Here is a 19,079-nt window from a genome sequence, read left to right as displayed (position 1 = left end):
TCTAGCCCCAGAGAAAGCCCATAGGCCAGAGCTGCCGCATATCGGCCCGCCTCACCTGGGCGCACGCTTCCGATTGGGCAGCCACGCTTGTCACTCTACGCGGCCGACAGCAGGGGGCGGGCCCAGCTCCCCGCTGCCGCGCAATCCCGGCCTCCCATTGGCGCATCCTCCTGTCGCTCTGCGTCGCGGGGGGCGCGGATTGGCGGCCGCCTCACGGGGTGTCCCGCCCCGCGGGGCCGTGCGGCGCAGGCGCGCCGGGGGCGGTGGCTGCGGCGGTGGCGGCTGAGCGGGGCCGGAGCGGGGCCGGGCGGCCCATGGGGCCGGGCCGCGCTGCCCATGGAGCCGCCACGCAGCTGTGGCGATGGCGCGGAGGACGAGAAGAAGCCGCGGCGGCGGGGCGGCGGTGGCGCTGCGGACGCCGGGCCCTCCCAGCTGCGGCGGCGGAGCAGCGGCGGCGCGGCGGGCGCGGACAGCGCGGCGGGTCCGCAACCCCGCGAACGCGGCGGGTCCGTGAGCCGGCAGCGGCGGGACTCGGTCCGCAAGAACCGCCCGCGTGAGTGCGGGGGAGCGGGAACGGCAGCGAGGCGGGGGGAGAGAGGCGGGGGGGGGCTCAGAGGATGGGCGGGGCCGGGACTTATGGTAATGAGCCAGGTGGGCGGGGCCTCGATGGGTGGGGCTGCAGGGGCGTGGTCTGGGGAGGTGGGGTCGAGGGCGACCCCGGGGAACAGCGGGGAGGGTCGGGGACACCGAGATAGTGCGGGCGGCTGTGACACGGGCACGGCACGGACAGCGTGGGGACAGCACGGCGGGGATGCGGTGGGGTGAGGATTTGTACAGCGTGGGCAGGCTGGGGACGCCACAGGGGGGTGATGGCATGGGCACAGCGTGGCCAGGCTGGAACACCATGGGGACACAGGGTGACTTGTCCAGCATGGCCACTCTGAGGGCAGCACGGCGGGGACACAGTGGGGTGAGGCTTTGTACAGTGGGACAGCACAGTGGGGTGATGGCACGGGGACACCATGGCCAGGCTGGAGCACCATGGGGACACAGAGTGACTTGTCCAGCATGGCCAGTCTGGGGACAGCACGGAGGGACACGGTGGGGTGATAATTGTCCAGCATCATCAGCTTGGGAGCAGCACTGTGGGGTGATGGCATGGGCACTGCAAGGCTAGTTTGGGGACAGCACGGTGGGACAGTGTCATGGGCTCAGGTTGGGCTGAAGGGTGGGACAAGCTGAACTCAAGAGGTCTGGGAGGTTTAGGGTGAGGTGACACCTGCCTGGTGGGGCAGGACATGGGATGGGACTGTGGAACATGCTGAGGTTGCCAAACTGGGGACCTTGGATGGGAAGGAAGGGAAGGCAGCTGGTGACAGAGGGTGAGGAAAAGGACACAGCAGGACAGATGGAGACACCAAGGTTTGAGGTTGTGGGGCTGGACTGGTAACTGTGAAAGCAAAGCAATGGAGAACAAATGGAATAGTTTAAATTTTGGGAAGGAAGAACCTGACAGGTTTGGCAGGAGCTGGACACAGATCAAACCAGGCTTTCTAAGGGGCAAAAAAATGCCTAGAACCACGTTTGTAAATGTCCTTCTGGAAACAGCAAAATGGATGGCAGCCTTCATTTTGGGAGCAGCAGGAGCTGCTGTGCAGGTGCCGTGGCTGTCCCTGACTTCAGCCATATTTGAGGAATAACCAAGAGATTATTCCCTGACTTCTGCTGGAGTCCTTCCTCCTGGAAGGAAATTGCCATACCCTGAGGATGAACCAGCCTCACTGTAATCCCTTGGTACCTGCACAGCTGTTAAATAGGTGTGAGCAAGGAATCTGGGCTGGAAACAGGGATCAGGATTCTGCTGCATCTTACCTGTGACTGGCAGTGCTGAGACATTGTTGTTACCATTTTTTTTTAAGTTTTAAGAGTCTTCCTGCTCTTTTTTTTTTTTTTTTTTTGATTGCTGGTGAAAAAGGTATTTAATGTGAAAAATAGGAATAGAGGACCGTGAGACTGTTAATTAGAGACTTGTTCAAAGGCTGCAGGCACATGAAGGAGATCTCTGGTATGAAAATGAGGGAGGACTGGGCTCTGTGTTAGGTGATAATTCTCTGCCTTGCTCAGGGCAGTTTCTGTGCCTTCTCTGGAAAATGTGGATTAAAGTTGGATGCTGAGAGTGGCATGGGATACTTTAAGGAAAACAGGTGTTCCGGCAGCTTTCAAAAAAAGGGTTTGGGTCGAGTCTGGAAGGTCAGCATGGGGGGATTTGGGATTACAATCTAGTCTAATTTTCCTAAATTATTCTTGTGGTAAGTGGAAGAGAATTGGGCTGGAGCAGGTGAGTCTCTCATTGTCCCCCTCATCTCAGGGACAATGCCTGATGTGACAATCATTCCTGTTTTGGAGTTTAAATGCTCCATCCCACCTTAAGGAAGACTCAAGCCAAAATGAAAGGAAAGCACTTAATGGCTATGGGATGAAAAATGTCCTACTTTAGCTGCCACTTGTGTGCTGCTGGCATGTGGCAGAGGAGGTGGGTGACCTTGAGGCTTGTCTTGCCTGGCTGTGCTGGCAGATGAGCCCCACTTCCCCAGGAATGAAAGGATTTTGGCAGATCCTCCTTCCTCCTCAGCCCTCTGAGCCTGTAATGTACAGTCAGGGCTGTCTCACTGCAGAGAGCGGGGAAGAGGATTGGATTTGGGATAGATCTGAAATAAACTCTGCACCCACTGTGCCAGCTCTGTGCCTTCATGCACTGTGGGCTTTTAAATTCCCTGGAAATGGAAATTCCCTGTTTGAAAGCCATGTGGAAGTGGTGCTTGGGGACATGGATTAGGGGTGAAGGTGACAGTGCTGTGTTAACAGTTGGAATTGATCTGGGAGGTCTTTTCCAGCCTGAATGGTTCTGTGAAATGTTTCCTGGTGCACTTGAGGGGCTTTCCTGCAGCCACTGGGATTTTCTGTGTGCCTGGCAGAAGTCAGGGGCGCTGCTGCTCTCAGAAGGGACTGAGAAATGTCCCTGAAAACACGAAGTGAAGGTTTGCTGAAGCTTTGGAGTGTTACCTTGGGAAGTCTGACAGGGTTATTAGTGCAGGCAGACATGTCATGCACAAAACTTTATCAGTTTCAGGAACAACACAGGCAAATTCCCTTCTGGTACTGAATTATCAGTGCCACTATTGAAATCCATACTTAAAAATTGCGCTGGGAACACTCCAGATGAATAATGAGGATATTCCCATCATGGTTCTTGAGGGAGCTGTGGCTGTGGGCAGGGTGAAGTGCCAGCAGAAACCTCATGATGGTCATAATGAGCAGGGCAATGTTTTTTTAATGAATCTTTTTTATAAGAGAAAGAGATCACTGTTCCAGTTCATCAGCTTTCTCCCTTCCTCCACTTTCTCCCTGCTCATCCTGAAATCTTGGGGTATTCAACAGAGCTGAATTTAGGTTATTTCCCTGGTGGGCAAAATGTAGCTTGTTTGTTTGTTCCTTGAGAAAATATTATTTCTCTTCAACTGATCCCTTTTTTGGAAGTTTTAGTATCTTCTGTCAGGATCATGCAAAGAGATAATGGACATATGAATTTAAATTTTCAATTTAAAAACTATCCAAGAAAAGGTAAAAATAAAATGTTGTTTTGTCAGCTCTTTGGTAGTACAAAATTTAAGCTTTGATGTTTAAATATCCTTTTCTGTTTTGGAATGGTGTATGAAATACGAATTCCTATCAGAGCCTGTTTTTAGGGATGGGAGGAGACGTAGACTTAGTGTCACTTTATATTAAATGTTAATGAATTGTATTTTTTTCTCAGCTGTAAAATTTCCAGCATGGTGTAACACTATTAAAATATAATATTGAATATTTCAGATTAAGCCTAGAGGTGCTGTCACACACTGAACTAAATCATCAGACTAATCTTTTTAGCTCCTGATTTAATTGGCTCAGAAGTTAAGGATCACTCTGAAATGCAGCTCGAGCTGCTTGTTTTGTGATGAAAATCCACCATGGAGATCTTTAATTATATCACCTCTTTCATCTTGACAGTTCTGCAGCCTCCAGAATAAGTCTGTTGAGGGCTTTTTTATTTACACAGTGACCAATTTTATGAAGTAATTTACATATCAGATAAAGGCAATTTCTTTTTATTGCCCTGAAGATCTTACAGTAGTCTGACTGCAAAAGGGATTTGAAGGGAGGGTGGCAGCTCTTGCTGTGGGCACACAGAGTATCCTGGAGCTTTTCTGGCATTATTTAGCCAGAGCTGGGAGCCCTTAACTTTGTTGGCAGACCAGTGTTTGTTTGTTGCTGCATATCCATAGATCTGCCCCTGAGAAGAAGGTTTGTTTTTAAGACAAAGAAGTGTTTGTATGAAAATACATGGAGAGAGCTGCTTTTAAAATTGCTCAAGGAAAGCAAAACTGTCAGGCCAATGGTTTGGGTTGGGAGGGACCTTCAAGACCATCTCCTTCCACTCCCTGCCAAGGCAGGGACACCTTCCATTAGTACAAATTATTCCAGCCTGGCCTTGGACACTTCAGGAATGAGGCAGCCACAGCTTCTCTGCCTGCCCAGCTCACTGAGAATGGGCTTCATGGCTCTCATCCTCTGAAAAACAACCATTTCTCTAAGGAGGCAGATTGCAGGAGGTTTGGAGCTGAGAACAGAAGATTTTCTGCCTTTCTTGGAAATGCCCAGACACCCAAGGAACACCCAAACCCTTCCCAGGAGGTGACCCCAGAGGTCCATGCAGTGCTTCCCATGGCAGCCTGGGGATTTTCCATCCTTCCCATTGTTAAAGGAGACCTGCAAGGCTCTTCCCTCCCCCAGAGCTCCAAGCAGCAGCAGGGAGGAGGTGATGAGAGGCAGAGTTTGCATCCCTGCTGCTGTCTGGTTATTCCAGCAGAACCTTCTGAGAGAGCAGATTCAGCCTTGGGGATGCCCAGAGGGCTCCTGGATGCCAGCAATTCTCCTGCTGCTCCTGGAGATCTGCACCAGCTCTCTTGGAAAAACTGCTTCAGAGGCTTAAAAGGGAGAAATCTCTGGATAGCTTTCATCTGCTGGGAAAAAAAAAAAATCAAAAAAAATCAGTGTTTTAGGAGAAATCTTGGTGGCAGATGGTGATGGCGTTGATCCAGGAGAGCTTCCTCCTCCCTCCCTTGGATTTTTCTAGTTCTCAGACATGGAAGAGCTGTTGCTGCCCTGCATGTTCCTGTGAGTCTCAGGAAAAAATCCCCAGTTCTTCATGTCCTTGGAATAGTTTCCTCCTCTTGTTTGTGTGCCATTCCCCTTTCCTACAAAAAAAAGGGTTTATAGGGAAGTTTTGGCCCTGTAATGGATTGAGTTCTCCAACAGGTGTTACTGCATAGGGAATCCTTCACAGCCTGGGAAAAAAGTACTTAATTTTGAGCTCACATGCTTCTTCCTTGGATTCTTAACCTGTGGCTGGGATGTGTATAATGAGGGCTCCATAATTAACAATCATTTGGGGTAAGATAATTACCTTAATAGTGTGTCTTTTTGAATTTATCCCTGGTGGCTTGGGGAAGGTACAGCTGAGCTGCTGGCAGATGGAGAGCACCAGCTGCTCAGTGTGGAGCTTTTCCAGCTGGTGCCACAGGGAGGTGTGGGCCACCTCTGCTCAGGAGTTGTGTCTCACCTCATGGGGCTGGATTTGCTTTTTAGGGCCAGTTCTGAGTGGAGATAGTGACCCCTGAGCCAGCCTGGCTGCAGTTACTCCCAGCTCTGCTGGCATCATTCCTGTTTTCCTGCTCCTGGTGAGACAGATAGTGGATAACTGCTGTGGTTTAACTCCATGCCTCATGTTCTGCCCAAATAAAAACTAAATTTATCTAGAATAAAAACCTGATGATCTTGATGGTACTGGCTTTGGGATGAAATTTCCAAGGAGCTGCTCTGTTTTTTTGTGACCGGGAAAGCTGCCTGAACTGATGGACCCAGTTGGTGTTTGCCCTGAAACCTGGAAGGTTTGTGTCACTGAGTGTAGGAGTTTGTGAGCTTCACTAGCAACTTTCAAACAAATATGTTATTTTACTGAAGCTGTGCATGTGCTGCCAGCTGAGTGCTGGGAAGTGGGAGCCTGTTGGCCTGTGGTGGAGCAGCCCCTGTGGCATTTTCAGCCATGTGGCTTCAGAGCACGGTGCTTTTGGATGTTTGTCTTTCCTGCTGCACATCTGAGGCCATCTCTGAGTCCCCAGCCTCTGCTCTCTCCCCATTTTTACCCCTGTGTAGCCTGGCAGAGGGAGTGTAGGGGAAGATTGTTGTCTAAATGATAGTGGGGATGCTTAAAAAAACACCAAACAGTGGACTTGAGAATGCAGAAATGAAATGGCATTTTCTGACAGGAACAAATGCATTCCAGAAACCACAAAGTCATGGGATGCTTTGGGTGGGATGGGGCCTTAAAGACCTTCTGCTTCCATTCCCCTGTCTGACACAGGGACACCTCCTGTGTCCCATCCAGCCTGACCTTGGACACTTCCAGGGATCCAGGGGCAGCTTCTCTGGGCACCCTGTGCCAGGGCCTCCCCACCCTCACAGGAGAGAATTTCTTCCTAATATGTAAAGGTCTCCTTTCAGTTTCAAACCTTTCCCCTTTGTCTTATCAGTGTCTGCCTGTGTAAAAGTCCTTGGATTGCTCCTGCTCCCTCCCTCTGTTGGGCTGCCATTCACATTCCTTTCCCCTTCATTCATGAAAAAGTTATTTTTGTGTCTCTTCTTGTTTGAAGTAAATGCCTCTGAAATGGAGAGTGATTGGGGTTTGGATGTGTCTCCAAAAATAAAACTTGCATCTTCTTTCAAGATTTCCTTTGGTGATGGTTGGGGTGGCCTCTGTGGAAATACATAAAAATAACTTGGTGGATTAAAAATACTGTGGGGAACTGCTGGTGCCAGCAGCTCCTGGGAGCTGGAAAGCTTTGGAAGGGCCTGTACAGCCCCCAGATAAATCTGCCTGGGAGAGATTGTGTCCTCCAAGTTGTCAGGCTGCTGCCTGTGCAGAGATTGTTCCCTGAGGAGCCTGGCACGAGGGCTTCTTGCTCCAAAGGGAGAGGAATGAGAGCTTCTCTGTGTTCCACCCTTATCTGTTTGCAGATAAGGAATTTTACTAAAACCCAAGATCCTGTTTGCCAAAGGAACTTTGGTAACATTTACTCTGGAACATGTCCAGAGAAGGGAACAGAGCTGGGGAAGGGTCTGGAGCTCCAGGAGCAGCTGAGGGAGCTGGGCAGGGGCTCAGCCTGGAGCAAAGGAGGCTCAGGGGGCCCTTGTGGCTCTGCACAGCTCCTGACAGGAGGGCACAGCCGGGGGGTCGGGCTGTGCTCCAGGGAACAGGGACAGGAGCAGAGGGAACGGCCTCAGGCTGGGCCAGGGGAGCTTTGGATTGGATATTGGGAAAGTGTCCACCCCAAAAGAGTGGCCAAGCATTGGCACAGCTGCCCAGGGCAGTGATGGAGTCCCCATCTCTGGAGGGATTTAACAGCTGTGTGGATGTGGCCCTTGGGGACATGGTCAGTGGTGGCCTTGGCAGTGCTGGGTTAATGGTTGGGATTGTGGAGGTCTTTTCTCCAATGTTTATGATTCCATTATTCAGGTTATTTCCTAAAAGTTCCTTTTCTCCTTCTGGAAGCTGCCATAAGGATTGAATCCTGCTCCCATAAGCCCTTACATGTGGCTGCATTTTTCCCTTTGCTCTGGATCCTGTGCATCTCGTTAGCTCCAGCCTCTCCTTGAGCTCATTAACAGTGATATTAATCTGTTCCAGTTCCCAGCTCTAATTGCAGATTCCATCAGATCAGGGGTTTCTCTTGATCTTTTCCAAGAAGTTCATTATCTAACACAGCTGTAAATGTTGCTGGGCCTGACACTGATGCATATTTTGTACCATGGGGGAATTTGACTAATAAAATAATCCAATTAGACATTTGTTTTTGTCTCCCTGAGGCATCTTAGATTACTTGTCTACCTCAGCTCTGTGTTGTAATTAGGGAACGTTTGTACATCCCTTTGATGTAAAAGCACTGGTGTTATCCATGGCTCTGGCTCTGGTTCAGAACTTGGGAAAAGGAATACCTGGGGATTAAACCTGCAGCAGGATCTGGCAGGGCTGTGGAAGCTGTCAGACCTGTGGGGAGGGATGGCAGTGTTTGAGTGTTGTACAGCAAATATTCCAACACGGGGATCTCTGAACAGGAGCTGTTGTTGGAGGAGTCTCTTGTCAAAGACAGCATTCCTGAGAATGGAGAGACCACTGGGTCCTTAGAGAACAGAATTAATTAATTCAGTGAAATTTGTTTTCATAGAATCACAGGATGGTTTGGTATTGTATTTGTGGGGTTCCCAGACGAAGAAAGGAATGATGAATCTGACTCCATGTTCTCAGAAGGCTAATTTATTATTTTATGATACTTAAAGAATACTAAACTAAACTATACTAAAGAATACAGAAAGGATACTTACACAAGGCTAAAAAGATAATAATGGAAACTTCTGACTCTCTCCAGAGTCCCGACACAGCTTGGCCCTGATTGGCCAATGACTGAAAACAACTCCCAGCAGAATCCAATGAAACAATCACCTGTGGGTAAACAATCTCCAAACACATTCCACATGAGCACAACACAGGAGAAGCAATTGAGACAAGAATTGTTTTCCTTTTCTCTGAGGCTTCTCAGCTTCCCAGGAGAAGAATCCTGGGCAAAGGGATTTTTCCAGAAAATGTGACTGTGACAGTTTGGGTGGGAAGGGACCTTAAAGACCATGAAGTTCCAACCTCCTCCCATGGGTAGGGGCACTGGCAAGGTGCTGATGCTATGGCTGTGCCACATCCTCTCTCATTTACTGTAGGAGTGTTGGGTGGTAGGACAGTCAGGACAGATGGGGATGAGAGATCTCTGCAGGCAGGTCAGGAACTTGGGGTTTATTGCAAAGGGCCTGGGAGCAGGGCCCTGCTGGGAGCTGCCAGGCACAGCTCAGAGCAGGCCTGAGAGGAGAGAGACAGTGGAAAAGAGGGTGAGAGAGAGGATGAGAGGATAACAGAGTGAGAGAGTGAGGTTCCTGTTACAATACAATAAATCTTCTTCTGTGTTGAATATTCTAATTCTCACTAGCCAATCTAGTACAATATACAAATCCTATAGCATTTCCATACAGCCTATAAGAATCATTACATCACCATACTGTGTTACATTTTAAACCCTAAAAACTCCTCTTTGGGCCCCTTCTGCCAAGCTGGCAGGGTCTGCTCTGACCCTGTGACCTGTCTGCAAGCAGAGGGTATTGTTTCATCACAAGGGGATCACCTTCAGCTGGCCATACCTACAACTGTTATCCAGTTGTTCAGTAACTGAGGTATCTCAGAGCTTGCTTTCATTTCAATCTCCCTTATAGTTTCTATATTCTCAAAATCTTTTGCCAGACAATCATATTTATAAGGGTTTCTGTAGCCATGATATTTTCTGAAAAATCCCTTTGCCAGGATTTTTCTCCTGAGAAGCTGAGAGGCCTCAGGAGCAAAATGTAACCAATGGTTATCTGCTGCTGTTGGATGCAACAGGTGCATCTGGGATTGGTCTCATGTGGTTGTTTCTAATTAATGGCCAATCACAGTCCAGCTGTCTCAGACTCTCTGGTCAGTCACAAGATTTTATTATCATTCCATTCTTCTTCTTTTTCCTTTCAAGCCTTCTGATGAAATCCTTTCTTCTATTCTTTTAGTATAGTTTTAGGATATAATTTTTGTTGTCTTTTAATATAACATATGTCATAAAATAATAAGTTAGTCTTCTGACACATGGAGTCAAGGTTCTCATCTCTTCCCTCGTCCTGGGATCCCTGTGACCCCCGCCACAGCTTTCCTGTTTCATCTTCTGATGAAATCCCTTCTTCTATTCTTTTAGTATAGTTTTAATATATATTTTTCTTTTAATAAATAATATATAATCTTATAATATAATATATAATATATAATACATATTATATAAAATATATTCTGTATGAATATATATCATATATCATATCTCATAATATATATAATCAAAATAATAATATATTTTATAAAATAATAAGTCAGTCTTCTGAATCATGGAGTCAAGATTCTTGTGTCTTCCCTCGTCCTGGGATCCCTGTGAACACCACCACAGCTTTCCTGTTTCATCTTCTGATGAAATCCTTTCTTCTGTTTGTTTAGTATAGGTTTAATATATGATTTTCTTTTAATAAATAATATATAATCATATAATATAAAATATATATAATATATATTATATAAATATATATTATATATGAATATATATTATATATGAATATATTATACATTATATATAATATATAATACATATTATATATTATTTTTATCTGTTATATATAATATTATATATTATATAATATCTATAATCATATAATATATATTTATATAATCATGTAATCAAAATAATAATATGTATAATAAAATAATAAGTCAGTTTTCTGACACAGGGAGTCAAGATTCTCGTGTCTTCCCTCGTCCTGGGATTCCTGTGAACACCACCACAGCTTTCCTGTTTCATCTTCTGATGAAATCCTTTCTTCTGTTCTTTTAGTATAGTTTTAATATATAATTTTCTTTTAATAAATAATATATAATCTTATAATATAATAAATAATATATATTATACAATATACTATATACTATATATATGATATAATATATAATACATATTATATAAAATATATATAAATATATATCATATATCATATAATATATATAAAATCGTATAATCAAAATAATAATATATATCATAAAATAATAAGTCAGTTTTCTGACACACGGAGTCAAGATTCTCGTGTCTTCCCTCGTCCTGGGACCCCTGTGACCCCCACCACAGCTTTCCTGTTTCATCTTCCCCAACAATTTCCTCTTTGTCTTCTCTCTCCAGTCTTCCCCTGGTTTGGCTTGGACATCGGAGGCACCTTGGTCAAACTGGTTTATTTTGAACCCAAGGACATCACGGCCGAAGAGGAAGAGGAAGAAGTGGAAAACCTCAAAAGCATCCGCAAATACCTGACCTCCAACGTAGCCTATGGCTCCACAGGCATTCGGGATGTGCACCTGGAGCTCAGGGAGCTCACGCTGTGTGGACGTAAAGGCAATCTGCACTTTATACGCTTTCCTACCCATGACATGCCTGCTTTTATCCAAATGGGAAGCGAAAAGCACTTCTCGAGCCTCCACACCACCTTATGTGCCACGGGAGGTGGAGCGTACAAATTTGAGCAGGACTTTCGCACAGTAGGCATTTTTGGCTTCTATACCGTTAAGGATCTGGTAGTGAGGTTGCTTTGAAAGCTTCAAACTAGAAACTTTGCTCTGCACGCTCTGAAATTTCTCTGAATCTGTGTTTTGATGCTGTCCCTAACTCCAAGTTGGCATCTCCAAATTAAAACACTTCCTGCCCTGAATGTAACTCTCAAATTGTTTGCTAATGATCTTTCTTACACATCTTCCTCTCTATTTTTAATCTCTTCTTATGCTAACCTCAGTCTTTTTGGTTTTTTGCTGTCTTTCTCCTTTATTTTCTTCCTTTGCTCGCCTGGTTTCATTTCTAACACCTTTGTGAATGAGCTGGTTGAGGCTCAGGCATATTTGGTGGTAAATGTAACTGTCAGGAAGTTCATAGTTGGGGTTGGGCATCATCATGTGGCTTCACCTTGTTCATGGTGAAAAATATGTGATAAATATTTGTTTAGTCAGGGCTTGGAAAAATGCAAATAAAGAGGCTTTTAGAGAATCATTCAGGGTGAAAAGCACTCTAAGATCATCCAATCCAGCGCTGCCAAGGCCACCACTGACCCATGTCCCCAAGTGCCACATCCACATGGCTTCTAAATCCCTCCAGGGATGGGGATTCTACCACTATCCTGGACATCACAATTATTTCTGTTAAGTTTTTCCTAATATCCAATTTTGTGTGGTCAAGGCACGAGGGGAAAACAATTTTATCATTTCCTCGCTTTTTTTTGATGCTCCTGTGGATGGGTTTTGTAGGATATTTTGGTCAAACAATGGAAGTCCCCACTCATTTTTCCTGGCTTTTCACACCATTGCCTCAACATCAGAGCCTAAATCAGGGCTGTGGGAGTTGCTGGAATTCTCTCAGTGTCCATCTGTGGATCCAGATTGTTTTCCCCTGTTCCTCGAGTCCCTGAGCTCTCCTGTGATCCATTCTCCCTCAGCCTCCACAGGGAGCATGGACATAGCTGGACTGAGCTGGCAGTGAATGCATTTTTCCAGCCCTGAGCATAAATACTTCAAATCCCTGGCTGATGTTCAATATTCCTCTTCTTTCCTTCCCACCAGATGGGTGACCTTGAGCTGTGCAAGCTCGATGAGCTGGACTGCCTCGTTAAAGGAGTGCTGTACATTGACTCTGTGGGCTTCAATGGACACTCTGAGTGTTACTATTTTGAGAACCCCACCGATGCTGAGAGGTGCCAGAAGCTTCCATTCAACCTGGAGAATCCCTATCCCCTCCTCCTGGTGAACATTGGCTCAGGGGTCAGCATTTTGGCTGTCTATTCCAAAGACAACTATAAACGGGTAACAGGCACCAGGTGAGTGCTGGGGGGTTAAAGGGACTTGGATGTTTAGGGTCTGGAGCACAGTTCTGCTTTGTAAATGGCATTTTCAGGGCCAAGCTGCAATAAAGGTGGTGAGAGCAATGACCAAGCTCCTGCTCTTAGTGCAGTTACTCCCTGCCAGAAAAGATCCCTCCTGGAAAAGAGGCTGTGGATTTCATGGTTTGGTGTCTTTATTGCAGCCAGTCTCCATCAAAGCTGGCTTTACAGTTACTCTGCTGCAGGAATTTAAGGGCTTTATTTATTTCTTTTATGAGATCACATAGTTTGGGATTGTTAACAACTCTTAGCTTTGATCCAAGAAGTTGAGATTTCCATCCTGACTTCCAGAAGTTGCCCAATTTTGGTGGAAGGGATAATGGAATAGCAATAATTCCCCAGTTGCTGTCCATCTTAAAGATGTGGCTTTTGTATCCTGGCAAAGCCATAGAGTTCTGTGGCTTTAAGCTTTTCTAGATTCCCTGAAAGGCAATAGTAGTAATAATAATTATAATAATTTTAAATTCCCTCAGTACAGTTCTTACTCTTGCTAGACATTATTAGCAGCATCTCTGTGCTGTAAAGTGAACAAGACAAGAGTTTTTCCCCCAACTTTTGAATATCTGCCCTGACACTCCAGTGAACTAACATTTATTTTAAGATGACCATCTCTGGATGCTGGGAAGAAAGTGGACAGTGTAACATAAAAGATCAAGGTGCAGAAGGCTGTGGGGGATTCCTTACAGCCTCTAGGTCATGTGAGAGGAACAGACTGAGGGAAATGCTGCCTTTCCAAGGTGGTTTTCCCTAAAACAGAGCTCAGGAATGGGGTGACCTGAGCTAACTGGGATGCAGAGCTGAACAATCTGAGCTTTCATTTTCATTTTGCTTTGCTTGCAGCCTTGGAGGGGGAACCTTCTTTGGCCTCTGCTGCCTTCTGACAGGCTGCTCCACGTTTGAGGAGGCCCTGGAGATGGCATCCCACGGGGACAGCACCAAGGTGGACAAACTGGTCAGGGACATCTACGGAGGAGACTACGAGCGCTTCGGGCTGCCAGGCTGGGCTGTGGCATCCAGGTAATGGCCTGCCTGGCTCTCAGGTTGGTTTTGTTTCCCCTGGAGATCCTGCAAGGATGAAAAACTGAGTTTAGGTGCCTTAGGAGAGCAACCATTCCTAAGAGATCTAAGTTATGGATAGCAGTGGTTTCTGAAGTTAGAAATCAGTCCTTCAAGATGAATCCCTTTGGTTAAATTAGCAGTTCTGATTTTCTCCTGGAATTCTGATGGGATATTTAACCCAAAAACTCTCTTTACAGCTTTGGAAACATGATGAGCAAGGAGAAGAGGGAATCTGTCAGCAAGGAGGACCTGGCCAGGGCCACTTTAATCACCATCACCAACAACATCGGCTCCATAGCACGGATGTGTGCCCTTAACGAGGTATTTTGGGAATCTCTTCCCTTGCTCCCTGCCTGAAACATCACCTGTGTGCTGCTGCCTGCTTGAGGAATGTGCCTCTCTCTGGGAACAGCTCTGGGAAGCAGTGGGAGAGGAGGAAAGGAGGGATAGGGGGTGTAGAGGCTGGATATCTTCTCCTGTGCCGTTCTTATGAGTTGCTCTGGATTTTTTGGCCAAGCCCCACCACTGCCACGGCCTTTGCTGCATCTTTGTGCTTTCAGCTTCTTTACAGTGCTGCCTTGTTGCATTCATGTCAAGCAGCATTGTACAGGGCTATGAAAGAGCAGAGACCTGCTCTGCACTCCATCCTGAGCCTGCTTCCATGGGATGGGCTGATGGAATCCAGCATCCTCCTGACTCCTCTAGCTCTGCAGCCAAAATGAGGCAAGACATGTCCTGAACAGCCTTGCTCATAGTGTATCTGCTAATTCCTTGTTCTGGAGCTCAGCTGAATGAAAAGAGGATCCTGAATAGTTCTAATCAGTGTGGGGAGGGCAGGAAAATCCACAGAAGGAGTGCAGGAGCAGGTAAAAGACTTGATCTGGTTCCTCAGAAAGAGGAGGAACTGAATTGTTTTCGTGTTGGAGAACAAGAAAGCTTCAGAGCTTGGATCAGTAGTGTTTTAGGATGGAAATGTAAGGCTGAAGGTCTGGTTTAAATTCAAAATTATCACTACTTGGTTGGTCTTTCTATTTCTTTAAAAATTGTGTTGGTTATGGGCTCCTAATCAGTTTTCCCCCCCCCGTTTAACAGTAGTCACTCAGCTATTTCATGATGGATCAGAGGCCACAGCTGGGAGGAGGGGAGGCAGGTGGCACTTGATGATCAGTGTTCCCAGGCAGTATAAGGATTTTGTAGGAAAATCAGCCATTCTATCCAAATTCCTGAGTTAGAAAGGCTGTAGTTTGGCCTGGGAATTTCTGGGAGAGTCTGAGGAAGAGAGTAGTTTAAAATGGCCTGGTCCTTCTTTCTGATGGAATTGTGTGTGGTGTTCTGCACATTCTGCCAGACACTTTCAGCAGGAACTTAATTCCTAGGATTTCAGAGCCATTCAGGTTGGTGAAGTCCTTTAAGATCATCCAGTCCAACCATTCCCCCAGCACTGCCACAGCCACCACTGACCATGTCCCAGAGTGTCACATCGCTTCTGAATCCCTCCAGGGATGGGAACTCACCCTGGGCAGCTGTGCCAGGGCTGGACAACCCTTTCCATGAAGAAATTTTCCCAAATATCCAATCTAAAGCTCCCCTGGCCCAGCCTGAGGCCGTTCCCTCTGCTCCTGTCCCTGTTCCCTGGAGCAGAGCCCGACCCCCCCGGCTGTCCCCTCCTGTCAGGAGCTGTGCAGAGCCACAAGGGCCCCCCTGAGCCTCCTTTGCTCCAGGCTGAGCCCCTGCCCAGCTCCCTCAGCCTCTCCTGGGCCTCCAGACCCTTCCCCATGTGGGGTCTTTATCATTGCAAGCAGAAAATAGAATTTAGCCTTAATATTCCTTTTTTTCCCCCTTTTTAACACTTGCAGAACATCAACCGTGTGGTGTTTGTGGGCAACTTCCTTCGGATCAACACCATCTCCATGAGGCTCCTGGCCTATGCCCTGGACTACTGGTCAAAGGGACAGTTAAAAGCACTTTTCTTGGAACATGAGGTAAAATTCCTTCTTAAAATTTGTCTCATGGCAAAATACAAATCCTTGGAGCCCTCTGGAAAGAGCCACGTGGAGCTGTTGGGTGCACACAGTGCAGGAGGAGCTCAGGGCTTTGCTGCTACAGCCACATCTTCCCTTTTCCTTTTCCTTTTCCTTTTCCTTTTATTTTCTTTTCTTCCTTTTCTTTTCTTCCTCCCTGTAGTTTTATCTTTCTCCTCTCATTTATATGTTATTAAAATTAAACTGTGTGTGAATAGCCTGGAGAAGGGAGGGCTCCAGGGGGACCTTCCAGTGCCTAAAGGAGCTCCAGTAGAGCTGGAGAGGGACATAGACAAGGGCCTGGAGTGACAGGACAAGGGGAATGGCTTCCCACTGCCAGAGGGCAGGGATGGATGGGATATTGGGAAGGAATTGTTCCCTGTGAGGAATTGTTCCCTGTGAGGGTGGGCAGGCCCTGGAATGGATTTCTCAGAGCAGCTCTGGCTGCCCCTGGATCCCTGGAAGTGTCCAAGGCCAGGTTGGACACTGGGGCTTAGAGCAACCTGGGACAGTGGGAGGTGTCCCTGTCCATGGCAGGGGGTGGCACTGGATATCTTAGAGTCCTTTCCAACCCCAGCCATTCCCTGGTTCTGTGGGCATTGCTGTTCCTGTGTCAGGGACACATTCCATGGATTTTCACTGCATGTCCCCCTCTGCTCCTCAGGGTTACTTTGGCGCAGTGGGAGCTCTCCTGGGACTGCTGGACTCAGCCTGACTCTGTGCAGGATCTGTGTTGGACCTGTGGATTCAGGGCACTCCCTGGGCCACTGAGCCCCCGGTTTGGGGGTCACTGAGCCCCTGGTTCGTGTCACAGCCCCCACTGAGACTGTTCCACTGTGGGGCAGCCTGGGGATGGGTGTCTGGAAGAGTTGGAATCCATCTGGGATTACAGCACAGGTTTGTTCCAGAGGATGTGATTGGAATACACTGGCTGGACCTGGGGGTGTATGGGAAGGTCTGGGGGGCATTTCAGTCACATGGAATTGCCCTTTTTAGGGGAGTTCTTTTAGTTTTACTCCATGTTTAATGACGGTGACAAAGCAGAGCAGGGGTGCTCTGCTCCTTCTGCTGGGATCCCTCGGAGTGCCAAGTGCCCAGGTCAGTTCTGTGCTCACAGTCACAATCAGAGGTTCTCCAGGTGCTGGGAAATGCTCTGGGAAAGGGGAAGAGCATCAGCACAGCCCTGGTGTGTGTGTAACTAACTCCATATGGCCCCACTGGATCCACACTGGGACACAGCTGTGCTGTCACCAGTTTGTCTGTCCCTGTTCCACATGTCCTTGTGTCTGTCCCAGGGATGGAAGGTACAGCACAGCACGGCTCTGTGCCTCAGGGTGAGTCCCATTGCAGCCTCCAGCCCTCCTGCACCTCCTCAGCACCCTCTGGGATGGGGTCAGGGGTGTCAGCCTGCCTCCAGCCTTGAGACCTAGATTTGAGGGTGGAATAGGGATATTTGTTTGTTTGTCTGGGGTTTTCTCTCTGTTACCAAAGAGACACTTCCTTCAGTCACACTTGGATCTCTGTAATATTCCATGTTACATTTTCCATGGCTGCACTCCTGTCATTTGGGGGGAATTCTCCCCTTTCCATGCATGCTGTACTCCCTCTTTTCCCTGTGCATGCCGCCACACAGCCTGTGAGCAGGATACTGCAGAGTGGAGCCCTTGTGGAAGTTGCACCCTGGGGATGGGGGCTTGGAATGGATCCTGCACGCTCAATAAATGCTCTCTAAAAGCAACAAGGTATCTGCACCTTCCCTGGGGATGGGAGCTCCTGGAGACACAGCTTTGGAAGTGCTCTGGCTTCCCAGCAAGCAGCTCTGTGGAGCACAGGGAAAACTGCTCAGAGCCTTCAGATCAGGTCATGGGTTTATCCCAGGATATCAGAATGACCATCACCCTGACCCCAACACACCCTTCCAGCCCTGTTTTCTTCCCAGAGAAACCAATTTCCAATTTGTCGATATTTTTTCCAATTGGAATTTTTTCCAATTCCAATTTTTCTCTGATTCCCTTGTGAGCCTGGCTGGAAGTGCTGGACAGCCCCAAGCCCTTCCCTGCCTTATGAATCCTGCCCAGCTCTGTCCATTGCTGTATCCTGAGATCTGAGCATTCCAAGGCGGGTTCCTTGTGTGGCACTGCAGATTCAGAGGGTGATTGCTTTGCTGGGGAGATCTGTGTTTGTCTCTAAACTCAGCTGACCTGAGCTGGGATTCTGGACACAGCCAGGGATTTGATCCCAGGAAAATCAGGGAAAAGAACACAGGGCTCCTGTGGAAGGTGATCTGTGCTGCCTGGGGAGGAAAATGTTTGTTTTGCCTGCAGCTTTACACAAGTTCCATTTGTGACCTGGTCTTTGTTCCACAAGGTGGTCCTGGACAGCTGAGGGCTGGAAGCAGGATCATACAGCTCAGGGAATGGTTTGGGTGGGAAGGGACCTCCAAACCCCTCTCATTCCATGGGCAGGGACATCTCCCACCATCCCAGGCTGCTCCAAGCCCTGTCCAGCCTGGCCTTGGGCACTGCCAGGGATCCAGGGGCAGCCCCAGCTGCTCTGGGCACCCTGTTCAGGATCAGCCGAATTCAAGTTCCCATTTATTCTTCACTCCTTGCGAAATCACACAAAGGTTCCCAAACTCTCCATTAAAAACATCTCCATTTCCAGAGTGCTGACTGAAGGGTTTCTAGACTCAGCTCCTGATGTACCTCCTGAAATTTAACACAAATGGACCTGGCTGGCCTTTCACCCACCCTCATGGCCAAAACTCATGGAAAAGGCACAGCAACTTTGGCTTTTTGAAATGTCTGTGCGCCTGGGACCTGTGTGGCTCCTTGATGAAACAGGTCAGGGATAGGCTGGGCTGGGAGGGTGTGGGAATCCTTCAGATCCACAGGAAAAAAAAGCCTGGCTTTTATTAAGAAGCCACCTTGGCATGGTTCTGCTGTGGAGAGCTGGGAAATCTCTGCAGGGCTGGGAATTCCAGCAGCAATCCCAGAGCCTGATCCACCCCAGTCCCTCCCCTGAGGCACTGGAGTCCCTGGGCTCAGCATCCTGCAGGTTTTCCTTTTCCCCACTCTCTACATGAGCCTGTGTAACTCCTTTTTCTCTGGATTTTGGAGTAGCTCCAGCACAGTCTGATCCCAGCACCAAAGTTCCTGGCTTATTGTCTATTCCTTTTTTTGTAAACTGCTTGATTTTTTTTTCTTTGTTATAAAATATTAGTTATTTTTTATATGCTTCAAACCCTTTGTTGCTTTATGTCTCATTCTTGGAGCTCCAGCACAGTGGGATGGATGTTGGTGGGAATGAGCAGGAATGTGCTGGGGA

General features: G+C 47.6%; 1 protein-coding gene across 2 annotated transcripts; it reads left to right on the top strand.

Moving 5' to 3' along the window:
* The first annotated feature begins 278 nt into the window (after positions 1-278).
* On the top strand, positions 279-18,995 carry PANK2 (pantothenate kinase 2). 2 transcript variants are annotated; one of them, XM_066548783.1, is made up of 7 exons: positions 279-553; positions 10,935-11,287; positions 12,356-12,609; positions 13,513-13,689; positions 13,929-14,052; positions 15,588-15,713; positions 16,417-18,995. In XM_066548783.1, the coding sequence occupies exons 1-7, from the start codon at positions 337-339 to the stop codon at positions 16,465-16,467; spliced, it is 1,302 nt and encodes a 433-aa protein (XP_066404880.1). In that variant the 5' UTR covers positions 279-336; the 3' UTR covers positions 16,468-18,995. The 2 variants fall into 2 exon arrangements, with proteins under 2 accessions (XP_066404880.1, XP_066404881.1); XM_066548784.1 differs by lacking the exon at positions 279-553 and having other exon boundaries at positions 11,030-11,144.
* The last annotated feature ends 84 nt before the right edge of the window (positions 18,996-19,079 follow it).

The sequence above is a fragment of the Molothrus aeneus genome, chromosome 4 (genome assembly GCF_037042795.1).
Source record: "Molothrus aeneus isolate 106 chromosome 4, BPBGC_Maene_1.0, whole genome shotgun sequence".
In the NCBI taxonomy this organism is placed as follows: Eukaryota; Metazoa; Chordata; class Aves; order Passeriformes; family Icteridae; genus Molothrus; species Molothrus aeneus.
The sequence above is the reverse complement of the archived record's forward strand: the minus strand, read 5'-3'. Positions and strand labels throughout refer to the sequence as shown.